Source organism: Bos mutus, chromosome 21, assembly GCF_027580195.1.
Source record: "Bos mutus isolate GX-2022 chromosome 21, NWIPB_WYAK_1.1, whole genome shotgun sequence".
Taxonomy (NCBI): domain Eukaryota; kingdom Metazoa; phylum Chordata; class Mammalia; order Artiodactyla; family Bovidae; genus Bos; species Bos mutus.
The window spans coordinates 32505552-32522356 of record NC_091637.1 but is presented as its reverse complement, the minus strand read 5'-3'; the positions used below and the strand labels follow the sequence as shown (position 1 = coordinate 32522356).

The 16805-nt window shown below is 42.6% G+C and overlaps 1 protein-coding gene across 1 annotated transcript in view; it reads right to left on the bottom strand.

The window, feature by feature from the left end:
* Positions 1–662: 662 nt before the first annotated feature.
* Positions 663–16805, bottom strand: part of PTPN9 (protein tyrosine phosphatase non-receptor type 9) — a 70674-nt gene continuing 54531 nt past the window's right edge. The window contains exons 8-13 of the mRNA XM_070358587.1: positions 15886–15979; positions 10830–10896; positions 5904–5982; positions 3998–4148; positions 3371–3578; positions 663–2560 (exon numbers count right to left, since the gene is read on the bottom strand). Coding sequence (XP_070214688.1) covers positions 2346–2560; positions 3371–3578; positions 3998–4148; positions 5904–5982; positions 10830–10896; positions 15886–15979 — 814 coding nt within the window. The 3' untranslated portion in view covers positions 663–2345. The remainder of the gene's footprint in view (positions 2561–3370; positions 3579–3997; positions 4149–5903; positions 5983–10829; positions 10897–15885; positions 15980–16805) is intronic.

The window sequence follows — 16805 nt, the reverse complement described above, 5'->3', positions numbered from 1 at the left end:
AGAGGTACCAGTATATCCACATGTATGGGGTATCCCTGAGAGAATGACCCCTCTGGTATGCTGCAGACTTGAGGACCTATAACAGGAGGTCCCATCTGGGAGAATCAGTCACCAGCTCTGTCAGAAACCCTTCTAGTCTTCTACATACATCATGGGGCTCAAAATCAACTAGCTGGAACCTAAGAACTGTCCATACTTTGAAAAGAACATTTTAAAACTAATTTCCAAACACAAAACATGCTGTAAAGAGGTCAAAGGCTTTGTGAGCGAACCAACTAGAGCTGCAGTTCTAGAGCTGGACCTGCTAATAAGCCTTAGCTTCACTGTGACACTCTCTGTAACCCCTGGGACTTTACCTTCCTCATCAACACAGAAACAGAAGGGAGGGGGAATAACATCTCACTGGACTGTTGTGAGGTTTAAATGAAGTATGGGAGTGGGGGAAGCACCAAGCATGGAAACTGGAACTTGGCAAGCGGTCAACTGGTGCTGGTTCCCCTTGTCTGCCCAGAGCTGGGCCATGGCCTGGGGCAAGGTGGACAGCTCTCAGAACTGAAAGGCTCTAAGTCTTGGGTTGCTCCCTGCCTCCCCATCCCTCCCAGACCAGCTCTTGGAGCCCCTCCTCACCTTCCCAGCCCCAGACTGCTACTAAATTGATGAAGCTAAAAGGATTTGATCACGTCGGTATATTTATATGTAAATACAAAACTGTATCGCTGTAAGATATTGAATATGAACATTACAATTATTTTCTGAATCTGACTCAGTCCATTGACGTTAAATACAAAATGAAAAGATTGTAAAAATAAGAATATATACATTCAAAGAGCTTATTACAGTATAAAATTATTGAGGTCTGATCAGCTGCCAACCTCATCTGTGATGGGGAAAAAATTTTAGGGGCTCCTGGGGTTTTCTTGGGAACGTGGAATGCTGGGGATTCTTGGCCCCATCCCTGGCATAATGGGCTTGGTAGGCCGGGAGCAGACAGAGACAGGTAGGGTGAATAGGGGGGAAAACGGTGAGTGTAGGGGACTGTTTCACCCAGACAGGGGTTAAGCTTTTTATTGACACAGAACCCACCAAGCCTGAGCTCCAGGGTCTGGGAGGCTAGTAGGCAGGGAAGAGATGGGCATCTGAGTAGACAGGGCCAAGTTGCATAAGAAAAAGAACCTTCCAGCAAGAGAGAAAGGGGCCCCAGCTCAATCTTTCAGGGAGGGAGCCTCAGAGTATGGAGTTTCCTTTCTCTCACACCTGGGCTCCCTCTCTTTCCTTCTAAGACTTCGTACCGATTGCTTTTGGCTCTCGCTGCTCAGTGAATTCATCTCTGCCCAGATCCCCATCCCTGAGGAAGAGGGAGAGGGGACAGACAGTCTGGAATCACAGTGGAGGTCTACTCCCAAAATTGGCAAAGTAAACAGAGAAAACTCATTAGATAAGGGCAATCCATGCTGAATTAAACCAGTGTCACCACAAACCAGTATTCCTGGTTCCAACAGGCAGCATCCTGGAGAGAGAGAAGTCATTATGTAAGGATGAGGGCCTGTGGCAGGAGCACGGAGAGTGGATGTGTGTGTCCTCTTCTACCACTCTGTGGTCTGACAACAGGAGACATGATCCCCCAACCCCAGCTAGTCCAGGATAAACAGTAGAACCAAGAAGCAAGGAGTCCTGAACTGCAACAAGAAGCCCCAGGAACTTCTACAAAGGAGTATCTCTGTGTATATGTATTTATAGAATACGACCATATTATCACATACAATATATATTATATACACACGTACATATGGACTCATACACATAAGTGCACATACACACACGCACACACACAGAATGACAGAAAAGACTGGAATACACGCCCTAGGTATAAACGTGCTTGGCACTCGGGACGTTCTCTAGAATATGTAACTTGGTCAAGCTCTCTGGGAAGGAGGTGGATGCTCACCAAACCTCCCCACCAAATCCTAGCAAAGGGAAGGAATGGAAGGAATGGAAACAGATCTTGAGAAGGAGAATGGCATTGGGAAAGGGGGAGGGAGGTTCCTTCCCCACTTACCTCGGGGCCCCTGGCAAATATCGATAGCCACAATTTGGTTTTAATAAGGCACAGTTCGATAGCAGGTGCTAGGAATTAAGAACACATTGCTGCTGGCCCTTTCCAGAGGCAATTTCACCACATCTATCTAGCCAAAGGGAAAGGCTGCCTTGCGTGCACGCGTGCGCCGGGAGACACAAGAAAGAGGTTGGTCCATGGCTTCAGCGTAACTGATGGCAACCTACAGGCTCAGCAGTGTCCAGGGTAGTTTAAGGATGGCTGGCCAGCAGACAGGAGGCTCGTGGGACAGTTACTGACCCTCCATGGCCAGGAGGTTGTGGCTGGGGGGCACCATGCCCTCCCTCTCTGCAAACTCCAGGATTGCCTTGTAGCAGAAATAGTACTGCTCAGGGGTCTGGATGCTGAAGGCCCTCTGGGTCCTCATGCGGGACACTGTCTGGAACACATTAAGGGTGCCAAGCTCCTCCAGCTGTGCCAGGCAGATGTCCAGTGAGCAGAAGGTACCTGAAGGAAGGAAGGAAGTGGTCACACCTGATCTACCTCTCCTCTTTTCCTCCCTCTACCAAATGACCCAGGCAGGACTGGATGAATGAATTCAATGGCAAGGTGCCTCATGGCAGGTGGCCAGTTGGCCTTAGGCCTGAGAAGACTCAGGAGGAGTCTCAGGGAGTGCAGAAGGCCAGAGAAATGAGAAGGCCTCTTGTCTCCCAGGGCATCTGAGGGTAATAGGATCAGTAGGTGGGAAGCAGGACTTCTACTTCAATCCCAGACACAGAGAATGACAGCACTCCCATACCTGCCCTGCTTCCATACCTGGGCCCCAATTTTCAGACTACAACTTCTCCACAGAGACCTAACACAAACCTATTCCTCCTGACTTTCCCCCAAAGGAACCTCTGAGCTAGAAGGCCAGCAGTCCCTGCAATCTTCATCCCCTTAAGGCAAAAGCTGCTAACTGGTTCCAGAATGGAGAGCACAGCCCAGGGTGGGGACCTCCCTGGGCAGAGGGATGGGAAGAGAGCAACAGCCCAGATCAGCTCTCTGGGACACCCAGTGACTGTGATGGGATCAGAAGATAATCATGTTGATAGGCTGTATAACGCATCAACCCCTAGAGGACCTGGCTCATGAACTGTACATTCTGGCCAGTACACCTAGCACTAGGAATACTAAGAGGACATTAAAGAGGAATTGTTTTCATGGCAATTCACCACCAGCGGATCAAAGACTCACGTTCTGGCGACTAAGAGCTCTGTTATTCCTCCCCCACCTTAGCACCTTTGGACGCTCCAAGAGCTGCACCCAGTGCAGTACCTGTCCGGCCGATGCCCGCACTGCAGTGGACCACAATGGGCGGCTCAGGGCACTGCCCTTTGGTGCGTGCTCCCATGCTGCTGACGGCCAACCTCTGCTGGTTCCTGACGGCTCTCAAGAAATCAATGAGGGAGGCTGCCGAGGAAGGGACACCATAATCTGGCCAGCTCAGGAACTGAAAGTGGGTCACCTGACGTTTCTGCCGTTCCTTGGATGGAAAAAGAAGCAAAAGTTAATGAGGTCATTGCTCTGTGCCCCTGACTACCTTTGGCTTTTCCAGATTCTCAGCCCTCTGGAGTTCCCTCCATCAAGGTTGTAACACTCTCAACTTTCTCCACAACTGCTTCTCTGCAAACCCAAAGGGAAGATTAACTGTCTGGAGAGGGCAGAATTCCTATGTTAAACGATCCAGACTTCATACGTTATAGAAAGCTTCATCCCTAAGTAAAGCCACTACGTGTTGAGACAATATGGCTATTTTGGTTCTGAGCTGAATATCCTAATCCTGCTTCCAGAAGAATGGAAGCCACTTCTAAGCTCTCTGGAATCCTGCCTATTCCCTTTGGAGATTTTCTTTATAGTAAACATTTTCTCCCAGTTTTAAGACAGTGAGAAAATAAAATTTACCTCTATGTTGTGAATTTCTAGGGTTGTTTTCTTATAATGGGTCATATTCTCCACGCCTAGATTGGTCACGGTGAGGAAGCCAAATCGGATCCGAGAGTCTTTTTCTAAAGGCCAGTATTGGCCACACTTTCTCCTGCCGCCCTCCTCAAAGCTGAAGACACAGAGAGAAAAATAAGCCTCCATCCTTCTTCTCCACAGCAGTAACCTTGCTTGCCCATGAACCTGCTGTACCCCTAGGCAGAAATGTCATCTCTTGCACTGCTTCTGTCTATTTATCCCCTTGCTTTTTGGCAGAAAAAGAAAACCTTCCTTCTAGACAACAGCTAAATTTTCCGCATGTACCCATTAAGCAAACATTTACTGAGCACCAGTTCCATCCATTTGGTCCCTTTCCTGATACCTCTTGGTACTCCGCACATACCTGGCATAAATACTGGGTGGACAAAGAAAGACAGTAGAGAAAATATGGTGGGCCAGACTGAACCCTGCCCTGTACCTCAGCTACTGTGCATTCTGTTCCCCAGTGAGAGCCCTTGGTGGACAGAGGACTGGGAAAGGCATGGTTCCTGGAATGCCACAGAAGGTTTATGTAAAGGCCTCAAGTCAGCCCTCACTACTCTTCAGTGGCTCCAAAGTACGCCAGGGGGGCACTTCCTCCACTACCTCCTCTCCAAGTCAAAGGCGGCTTGTAACAATGCCATGAGGAAGGGATCTAAGCAAACATTCTCATGAATTTTTTTCTCCTCATCCAAAATGGGTTATAATAATCATAATAATAATGATACTAATGAAATAGTAGTTCCTGAATTTTGGCAGATATGTACAACAAAATTTCAAAACTATTCCTTTCATCAAGAGCTTCCTGCAGACCTATTACGTGTTACATGTCCTTTTGGTAAGTTCACCTCTAGGTGCAACCATGGAAAAGGCGATGGCACCCCACTCCCGTACTCTTGCCTGGAAAATCCCATGGACGGAGGAGCCTGGTAGGCTGCAGTCTATGGGGTCGAGAAGAGTCAGACACGACTGAGCGACTTCCCTTTCACTTTTCACTTTCGTGCTTTGGAGAAGGAAATGGCAACCCACTCCAGTGTTCTTGCCTGGAGAATCTCAGGGACGGGGAGCCTGGTGGGCTGCTGTCTATGGGGTCGCACAGAGTCGGACACGACTGAAGCGACTTAGCAGCAGCAGCAGCAGGTGCAAATATGAACCAGAAGAAAACTGGTCCAAAGTAGCAGGGAAAGGGAGAACTATGCTGCTGCTAAGTCACTTCAGTCGTGTCTGACCCTGTGAGACCCCATAGACGGCAGCCCACCAGGCTCCCCTGTCCCTGGGATTCTCCAGGCAAGAACACTGGAGTGGGTTGCCATTTCCTTCTTCAATGCATGAAAGTGAAAAGTGAAAGGGAAGTCGCTCAGTCATGTCCGACTCTTCTCGACCCCATGGACTGCAGCCCACCAGGCTCCTCCGTCCATGGGATTTTCCAGGCAGGAGTACTGGAGTGGGGTGCCGTCACCTTCTCCCAGGGAGAACTATGGGGAACTGGTAATTCAGAAGCCAGGAAGACAGCTGACCTTTATAAGCAGGAAGGAGGCTGGAAGTAGCCTGCCCCATGTGTTTCCCAGTGCTTCCTCTAGTAAGTAGTTAAGGCCAGGACCTAAGGATAGGCTATACCTCACACAACGTCACCAGAGCCAAGGATTAAAGCTCTCACACGTTAGATCTACCAACTTCCACCATACCCTGGCTCTGTTAACCCTGGGTCAGCTAAGGAAAAGCTCAAACTCTTTGCTTTCCTAACCCTCCCTGTTTCTAAGAGCTAAACTCCCCTCTATAATCACCCATGCTTGGGGGTTGGGGGGTGGGTAGAAAAGAAGGGCAATCGGTAAGAAAGGGATGAACTCACCGGGTGGTCATGACAATCACCAAGACTTTTTGCTCCCATACCATAAGCCAGAAATCTCGGTAGGTATTCTCCAAAGGGCCTACAATGTAAGAACAAAACAAGGAACATAACCCTGGCAAGCACTTCTTTCCTCCTCAGGCTCTTCTGTTTTTTCCTAGATACTAACTCCAAAGCACATATGCTGGCTCCCTGCCTTTTTGACTACATCCCTGCTATTCAGGGAGGGGCTTGGGCAAGAAGCACCAGCATCATACGGGAGAGTGTCAGAAATGCACACTCTGCATTTGAACAAAATTCCCAGGTAAAGCTGTAGGTAGGCTACCACTTAAGAAGCACTGTTTTATAGCCTCTTATAGCCTCATCGTCAGGGCCTCAGCTACCACATCCAGCCTGACAGTGTCACCTGTGTACATGTCTCCAGCTGTTTTCACCCCGTCTAAGCCTTATAATCACCAGCTGCCTACCTAACCATTCCCCTCCCATGTGCCATCACCCGATATCCTCAGACCCTGGATGTCTGCAATCCAGTGTCCTTCAAAGTTAGTCTTCTCTCTATACTTTCTCAACTCTGTTAACAGTACTGCATTCTTAAATCATTCCATTTCAAAAAGTTGGAAATTCCAACTCTGACTCACTCATTTCTTTCATCTCCCAGAAGTAGCCACCAAGTCCTAGATTATTTTTGCCTTTGGAATTTTTTGATTTTTATCTTTTTGTCTTCCTACCAAAATTCACTGTCACAAGGACTACATCATTTTTTTTCTAAGTTCCTATAATATCATTTTGGTTTACTTTTCTCAATAGGAATTTCTCTTCCAGTCTCTTCTGGATACCTCTGCCAGTTTTGCTTCATCACAATATAGACACACATGCTCACTTCTGACTTTTTTCATGCTCTCTGTTTCACCTCTACTGCCACTGACTTTCTACCCATTTTTTCTTCCCCCTTCTAGTTTTTTTGAGATATAGTCAGCCTGCAGCACTGTGTAAGTTTAAGGTATAGGAAGCATAACGATTTGACTTTAGTATATCATGACATGATTACCACAGAAAGTTTAGTGAACACCCATCATTTCACATAGATACAAAATTTAAAAAGAAAAAAAAAAAACCCACTTTTTTCCTCATCATGAGGACTCAGGTTTTATTTTAACTTTGAGGTATAACACACAGCAGTGTTAATTACATTTATCACACTGCACATTGCATCCCCAGTACTTATTCAGCCTATACTGAATTTGTACCTCTGACTGTCTTCATCCAGTTTCCCCCTCCCCCAACCCCTGCCCCTCTAACCACAAATATGATCTCTTTTCCTATGAGTTTGTTTGTTTTGAAGTATAATTGGCCTACAACACTATGTTAGCTCCCAGTGCACAAGATGCTGATTCAGTATTCCTATGCACTGCAAAATGATCACCATGCCGCCCATTTTCAAGTGCTGCATGCATGCACGCTAAGTCGCTTGAGTCATGTCTGACTCTGTGCGACCCTATGGACTGTAGCCCGCCAGGCTCCTCTGTCCATGGGATTCTCCAGGCAAGAATACTGGAGTGGGTTGCCATGTCCTTCTCCATTCAAGTACTGCCTCTTCCCTAAATCTTTCTTTTAACATCACATTCTTTGTAGGGCTCCCTCTCCTCTCAGTTCTCGATGGCACAGCTGGATCAAAACAGCTTAACCATTTGATGTACATGGTCTTACATCAGGCATTTTACTTTGTGAGAAGCAATCATATCTCAGCCAAACATGGTGCTGAGGGCAAGGGCCGTGTCATCAACTTCCCCTTTTAGAGTTAGAACCTGTACAGGGCTGGGCACGCAGCAGGAACTTTGAAGATGCTTCAGAGCCAATAACTCCCTTTCAATCAAGTGAGTAATGGCTCAGGATAATTCCTTATACTTTTCCAGTGCCTTTTCCGCCTTTGCTTTCAAGGAAGCAGGGCAGAGCCACGGGTTGATTTGGTCCTGGAAGTCTGCTAATTTTACTGCCATTTTTGCTCAAGTCTGTTAGGAAGCACAAACATTTTATGATAGTAGAATTCCCTCTATGCAGAAGGGGACACTGCCAGAAGCATATGAAGTCTTGAAAACAAGCTAAATGTTTAACAAGAGAGGATGTTAAATTATGGCATACCCCAAATTTTAGCAATCCATAAAGGTGATACTGTAAGATCTGTATTTTTGCTATGGAAAGGTATTCACAAGATAACCATCAAAAGAAAAAAGAAATAATGTATAGAAAACGCCTGTTTTTTTAGGTATTTTATATGTCCACATCTATTTGTATGCACAGAATGAGGTTTAGAAGGAGATGCTGCAAAATGCCAGCACTTTCTCTGAGTCTCAGGGTTATGAGTGATTTTCATCTTCCTTTTCCACAAAGGACATGGCATTACTATAGCATGCATGTCAAGAAGATAATAAAAACAGCCTTTCCCTACCTCTGACTCTTAGCCTTGTTTGCATCTCACTATTCTGCATCACAGTAGCTCTCACAGACTTTATTTTCTACATTTAAACCACGGGCAAAGCTGGTGTTGCCACACAGAGCACCTGACAATACCACTCAAGACTCAGGCTGGACAGAGAAGGGTCATAATTTCCTCAGAAGCATAAGAGAGAGATTTAGAAGGGAAAGTTATGCTTCCCCAGATTAGATTCTTTAACAGTAGACATCTCTAAAGAAACAAAGTCAGCAGTTTATGCAGATGTGGGTGAAACAATCCACTAACCTGGCTTGTCTGTTTGAATCAAGCAGACATGTGCTCAAATCCTGGCTCTGCCACTTACTAGCTGTGTGATCCAAGGTCACTTAACCTTTTTGAGCTTCAGTTTGTTCATGGATTTATAAACCTTCCTTGCAGAGTCTCTATAATAATTAGATGGCAATTATATATCTATTATATTTAAAATAGATACTTTTATAAATAACAGTAGAACTATTATGAATAAAAATCAGAACACGGAATATAGCCAAGAAGGTTAACTAGATATATCAAACCAACCCATTTTCCAGTCCTAACAGTGCTGATGCCTTCTAAGTGATCAGTGCTGAACTCTCTCATACTTCTGGATGAGTTTCCTCTCCCAGACAGGGCCTTCAGAGCCAGCCTAAAGGATCCAATCCCTGCATAGCTAACAACTCTAGGAAGTGCATTTGCCGTCTAAACCAGAGAAAGGAGCACTCTGAGACCCCTAGAGCCAAACTTTACCCTCCAGAAGCCCACTCATGCCACAGATACCCTCCTCAACAAAGACATCTCCTTACTCTCAGGCAGATCACATCCTATTCTATACGTGCCAAAAATCTTTCCTGATAGTTCTCTTATTTCTTCCTAAGGTCTTAAAGGATGCTTTCTGGAGGTAGTAGTCCCCCCTAAGGAAAAGTAAGACTGTGACCATCAGACCAGTTAATAATGTACCAAAAATCCAAAGGACCTTTTCCTTTTTATTCTCCCTCAATTTCTATTTTGAAAAATTTGAAACCTACAGAAAGTAAAAAAAAAAAAAATAACCACAGCACAATGTATGCATACATTCTTTAGCTTGAAGGCTATCATTTTTAGCTATTATTTTACAAAGCCTTCTCTATATATACACAACACATATTTTCTTTTTTACTATTTAAAAATGTGTTTCAGACATTATGACATTTCACTCCTAAATACCTGAACACGTATTTAGAAGAACATTCTCCATAGAACAATATCATTATCACACTGCAGCAATTACACATTAATACAACAATACTATCTAATATACAGTCTCCAACTGTGCCAATATTTTGTCCTTAAAAATTATTTTTCCAAATTGAGTTATGGATGACACACTGCCTTTGGTTATCAGTGACTCTTTAGTGTCCTTTAATCCCTCCCCCACTTTTTTTTCCCCAGGGCATTAACTTGAAAAAATCTAAGCCAGTTCTCCAGCAATGTTCCACAATCTGGATTTCTCAGGTTTGTTTCTCATGATCCGATTGATTCACTTAAAAACTGGCAACATACAACAAAGGTTACATTGTGTAGTTCTCATTGTATCAGAATAGGAGGCATATATCTGTTTCTCCATTATTGGTGATACTAAGTGTGATCGCTTGATTAAGGAGGTACCGGCCAGATCTCTTGCTGGCCATACTCCACAATGGTCAACGGCCCTTAAATCCATATGATGGCCTCTCTTATCCTCTTATGATTTTCTTACCACTCTCTTTGAAGGAAACCTGGTATTCTTGAGATGGCAGAGAACAAGTCATTAATAGTACTAGGGCCCACAAGAGCATTAATAGAAACTCCATCTGAAATCCTCCTAGAGCCCAATACTTCACTGTCAGACTTAGCAAAGACTATCCATGTTAGAGGCTGGTGTACTCTGTAATGGTACACAGACCAGCGAAAGTCTCTTAAGCCAGCAACACCCATTCACAGGCTGAATTCTATCTCTGGGAAGTCCACTGCCATCCCTTTATGTCCTACTTGACATAAAGACAATCTCACTAGCCAGTCAATTCTGATGTCCATTCCCCTGGGTCTGCAACACTAAGACTCAATCCAAAAACTTGTAGAAATGTTGTGTGTTCAAATCTCTAGTTTATCTCTATGCAGTGAGTTTCCAGGCACATTTGATAAAGAAACTCTACACCTCTCATCTGCCTTCTTCAAGAACCCTCAATCTTTATGAAAGACCAAGATCTAGAGAAGGGAAAAGCTACCCACTCCAGTATTCTGGCCTAGAGAATTCCATGGACTATACAGTCCATGGGGTCGCAATGAGTCAGACACGACTGAGTGACTTTCACTTTCACAAGGTCTAAAGGCTGCAACATCACCACAAGTTACCATTTCCTTTAAAAATTATGCTATCCCCTGGTGCAAACAATCACAGGTAGATGATACAAAACCAATTTGTGAATGGCAGACTAACTTACCTTGTGTACCAATGTAAGCATTCTTCTGCTTGTAGCCATCCATGAAACTGGCATTGATGTAATCTGTCTAATGATAAAAAGGAAATATCATTGCAGTTGTGTGGAATATACCAATTGGGTACGAAAATGATGTACTAGGTACATAAAACTCAAGGTATGGATTTTCTCTTCTTGTCAGGCAGTGAAGAAGTGAAAGGACCAATTCAAAACCTCACCTGCACAAATGTTACTGAAACAACTGGATATCCACATGCAGAAAAATCAAGCCTACCCTCTTACAGCATACACAAAAGCCTAACTCCAGGGAATTCCCTGGCAGTCCAGTGCTTAGAACTCTGAGCTGTCATTGCTGTGGGCATGGTTCAGTCCTGGTCAAGGAATTAAGGTTCTGCAGGCTACACAGCACAGCCAAAACAAAACCTAACTCCAAATGGATTGCAGACCTAACGTAAGAGCTAAAACTATAAAACTCGTAGAAGAAAACATAGTAATAAATGTTTGTGACCTTGGGTTAGGCAAAGCCTCCTTAGATACGACATCAAAAACACAAGCAACAGAAGAAAAACACAGATAAATTGAACTACAGTAAAATAGAAAACTTTTGTGCTTCAAAGGACACCATCAAGAAAGTGAAAAAACAACCCACAGAATGCACACATTTTATAAGGGATTTGTAGCTAGACTATATAAAGAATTCTCACAAATAAACAGTAAAAAGACAATTCAATTTTAAAATGGGCAAAGAATCAGAATAGCCATTTCGCCAAGAGAATATACAAATGGACAATGTGTACCTGAAAAGTTGCTCAACATCATTAGTTATCAGAGAAATGCAAATCAAATCCACAATGAGATACCACTTCACACCCACTAGAATCGCTACAGGTCAAAGATAATAACGAATATTGGCAAAGATGTGAAGAAACTGGAATCCTCATACATCACTAGTGGTAATATAAAATGGTGCAGTCACTTTAGAAAACAGTCTGACATTTCCTCAAAGGTTAAAGCTACCATATGACCTGGCAATTCTAAACCCTAGGGAAATGAAAACATAGATCTACATAAAAAAAACTCATATACAAATATTCATAGCAGCATCATTCATAGTAGCCAAAAAATAGAAACAACTCAATTGTTTATCAGCTAATGGAATGGATAAATAAAATGTGGTGTAGGGATTTCCCTGGTGGTCCAGTGGTTAAGAATTCAGCTGCCAATGTAGGGGACCATGGGTTCGATCCCTGGTCTGGAAAGCTCCCACATGCCATGGGACAACTAAGTCCATGTGCCACAACCACTGAGCCCATGCTCCGCAACAAGAGAAACCACTGCAGCGAGAAGCCTGTGCACTGCAACTAGAGAGTAGCCCCTGCCTGCTGAAACTAGAGAAAGCCTGAGTGCAGCAACAAAGACCAGCACAACCAAAAATAAACAAATGAATAAATATTTTATAAAATGTGTATACACACACACACACACACACACAATGGAATATTATTCAGCAATAAAAAAGAAATACTGATACATACTACAATATGAATGAACCTTGAAAACGTGCTAAGTGAGAGAAACCAGACATAAAGGGTCACATATTGCATGACTCTACGTAAGATGTCCACAAAAGGCCAAAAGAGTACACAAAGAGTAGATGTGCTTGGGGGAAATGGGGAGTGACTACCAAGGTGAGTTTCTTTTTTAGGTGATAAAAATGTTCTAAAGTTGATTGTGGTGACAGTTGCACAACTCAGAATATATTAAAAACCAATGATTTGTACACTTTAAAAGAGTGAACCGTATGGTGTGTGTATTATATCTCAGAAAAGCCGCTATTAAAAAAAAAAAAGTCCCTTAGGACTACAGCACTGCAGCTCAAAACCAAACTCAGAAGGGAGGCAAGCCAAGCAACCTGAGCAGGAACATCCTGTCCACGTGGTAACACACAAAAGGCAAAGTGTGACTGGAGAAGGAAGAAAGTTACACCTCACACCTAGGACCATCAACAGCATGGGCCAAACACCCAGGCTCTGTTACTGCCTAAATTGACACAAAGCAAAAGCCACACACCTTCAGAAGAATCTCAATGAACAGTTCATGATGCACTCTCTTCTGCGGGCCTTCTCCCACCTCCCAATGTCCTCCGTCTATTTACATCATTAGCCATCAGGAAAATTAAATAGGCTTAAATTTTTATTGTTTTTATTCTACCTCCTCACAAGATCTCTGTCAACACTATTTAGTCCAAACTGATAAAAAAGCCAAACGGATGCAGCTACAGCCTCAAGTCACAATATAACTAGTTGAGAGTATCTGGCAGCTAGGATGGATGGATATTAGAGGATATGAAGGGTTACAGGGCAAAAGTAAAGATGTTTCAACAAGAAACTAGGGAAAATTCATACTCCACTCCAGTCTAAAGAGATCAAAATGACTCCCCATCAACCCTTTTGCCACTGGTTCCAACACTTGGAGAATAGTCTGAGCTGTCAGTACCCCCACAGCCACCCTCAGAAAACATCTCTGAGGAATTCCCTGAGTGGTCCAGTGATTAGGACCTAGGTCTTTCACTGATGTGAGCCGGGTTCAATCCCTGATCAGGGAACTAAGATCATATAAGCTGCATGGCTCAACCACAAAAAGAAAACATCTCTATCTCACGGTCAAACCCATGTTATTTGGATGCATGTCCATTAGATAGTCAGTCTACCAACTTATCCTCCCACTGATTATTTAGTCGAGTTTCCTGCTCTTTTCTTCTCCCACAGCAACTGGTAGTGACCTCATACTATTAATACTAGTGCTCTACCCTGATTAGGACACCTTCACTAAGCTAATGAAACATGCAGTGGACTCAGCAAGCTAAAAGTCACATTCACCCCAACCAGGCCTCTTAATCCAGGCCTCACCCACAGTCAGCCAAAGCCCATCCTCTGTTCTGCCTGGCACACTCAGATGGGACCCTAAAGGGCCCATGTGAGAAGGCATAGAAAAGTACAAATGATTTAGCTGGTACATGTCAATCAACACTATTGTATAAGTAATATATAAGCTGTCACACTTGGAGTTACCTTCATGCTTTGAAAAGAAATGGCACTTCTTTAAAGGGGACTTATTTCTTTATAACTAAGGATACCAGTTTTTAGCATCTTTGTCTCTGAGAGCACTGGGAATTAAAACCAGCAATTTCAGAAGAATCATTAGATATTAAAAACTGAAAACGACCTCAGAGATAAAGTACAGACTTGGGGGCAAACTGAAACAGCAGGAAGAACCAAAGCAGCACACACATTATGTTATGGGCCAGGTTCAATAGAAACATAATATAATTCCAGGTATATATAAACCTGCTAAACAATTCACTAACAAACCTGAATCCTCCACTTACTGTGGAAAAAAGCCTCTACCAATATTGTAGTACGGAGAGGGAGTATTAACTCAAGTGATGATCTTCAGATTAATTACACGATGACTAGAATAGTCTCCTGGTACACTGGGGTGGGTTCACTCATTCACTCACAAATAATTTACTGAATGTCTGATACATGATAGGCACTGTTCTAGGTCTTAGAGACAGAGCAGTCAACAAGACAGATGCATTCAGATATCTCTGACTCTAGAGCCTCAATTCAACAAAGACAAAACTCAGTAATACTGATGAATTTGCCTTCAATCAGGCAGACTCTCAGCTAATACCACTGCACGAAAACCCTCTGTAAGGACCCTAGACAGGGTTATGAATTCAGTTTATGAATTGAAACAGTAGGGTCAAAGAGATTAAAACCATGATCCCACGGTCCTGATTCATATATCATATATGCCCAAATATAAAGCAATCATCTTCCTAAGAATTATCCTCCAGAAACAAGAGGAGGGATATAACAAGTCCTTATACTGTGTGTGATGTTAAGGGGCACTATTTAAACTCCTTTAACTGTGAACAGGAAGCTCAATCAATGCTGTTTTTTGATGTGTATAGAGGTCACCAGACAGAACTGTTGTATCAGAAGGAAAAAAAAGGAAATATAACACCTATTTAATTGCTGACCTCAAAATTCTAAGTTTTGGATGTCGCTGTAATCAAGTCATACTAAAGAGGACTTTAAAAAGAATTAAGTGATTATGCTTTAGAGGATGCATGAGATACAGAATGAAAGAAAAGAAAAAACTGTGCTAATGTTATAGATTTTTTTCTGATTTAGGATAAATTTTCCAGTGACAATATACTTAAAAAAAGAAATAAAAAGATGTGTTCTGGAAAACCGTGTTAGATTGACTCAAAAAGTAGCTCAAATAAGGACAGATATATGTGAAGAGTCTGAATAACATTTTCACTAAATATCCCTACTAAACATATATGATTTTTAATATGCACAGATATGATTGAATCAATACTAAATAATATAGGCATTTGACCAATTCATCTCTTTTGTGCTCAGGTGCTCAGTCATGTCCGACTCTTTGCGACCCCATGAACTGTAGCTCACCAGGCTCCTCTGTCCATAGGGATTCTCCAGGCAACAATACTGAAGTGGGTTGCCATGCCCTCCTCCAGGGGATCTTCCCAACCCAGGGATCAAACACAGGTCTCCCGCATTCAGGCAGATTCTTTACCATCTGAGCCACCAGGGAAGTCCATGCATACACTAGTTGTCTAAAATTTTTGTCAGATCTTCTAGATGGAAAAATCAGAGGTCACTTATAATGAGTCCTCTGGTATTGATGCAATATATAACCTCACACCAGTAAGGTAGATGACATGTCTATGACTTTATAACTAAAGAGTAAAAGGAGAAATAATTTATTGAGTACCTACAGTAATATACCAGACTTTGGGCTATCAGCATGTACATCAAGTATTTCATTTAATTTCCACTTAATACTGTGAGATGGGCATAAAAGGACTTTCATATGGTAACAGACTAGTATGTAGTCTAAAACTCAAACTCTCTCTCTCTGGCTTAGAGTTCATGTTCTTTCTACTACAGTATTAGTAAGCTTCACTTTGGAAGAGGCTTACATTTCCCCCAGTGCTTCTGAAAGACATTTATCTTTCTACCTGAGTGTGGCCGCTTCGTTTTGTCAGCTTCACTCTAGTTTGGTCCAGGCAGGGTACATCCCCATAGCGGTTCTTCTCTAGGTTTCCTGGAGACCTGAAAGAGATGAAACAAACTGAAATAAAGAAACAACTACAAGAGTTGAAAATGGATGACAACGGGAGTGGAACTGAGGGTAAGGCGGGAGACTGCTATTTGTCATTCATTACTTTTTTTCTTTGGTATTATTTGATTCTGAAAAAGTCATCTGCATATATATTGATTAAAAGCAAAAAAGTTTTTACAAAGACCACCCACATAAACTAATACTCTATATTATTTATGGGTATGAATGTATATGTAAGGATATAAACATAATGATCTGGAAGGAAACATACCACATTCATACTAGTGACTACTGCTGAGTGAGAATTGATGGTGACGATTAGAAGAGATTTCAACTTTACAATTAATTCTTTCTTTTATATAAAAAGATAAAGCAAATACAACAAAATACTAAAAACTGCCAGTTATTAATTCTTGATGGTAAGAAATAGTTGTTAGTCACGTTATACTCTTAGAGGAATCTTCCCACACAAAGAAACCCAGCTGATATTTTAAAAAGTTCCAAGAACAATTTAACAGAAGAAGGAATACTCTTTCCGACCAATGGTGCTGGAACAATTAGATATCTATAGGGAAAAAATCTGAACACCAAACTAAACCTTACACAAAAAATTAATTCAAAATGGATCACAGATTTAAGTTAAATGTAAAACATAAACTATAAAAATTTTAGGGAAAAAAGTAGAAAAATCTTTGGATTCTAAGGCAAAGCAATGTGTTCTTAGGCTTGACATCAAGAGTATGAGCCATAGAGGAAAAAATGATTAAAGGAACTTCATCAAAATAAACTTCTGCTTCACAAGAGAACCAGAAAAGA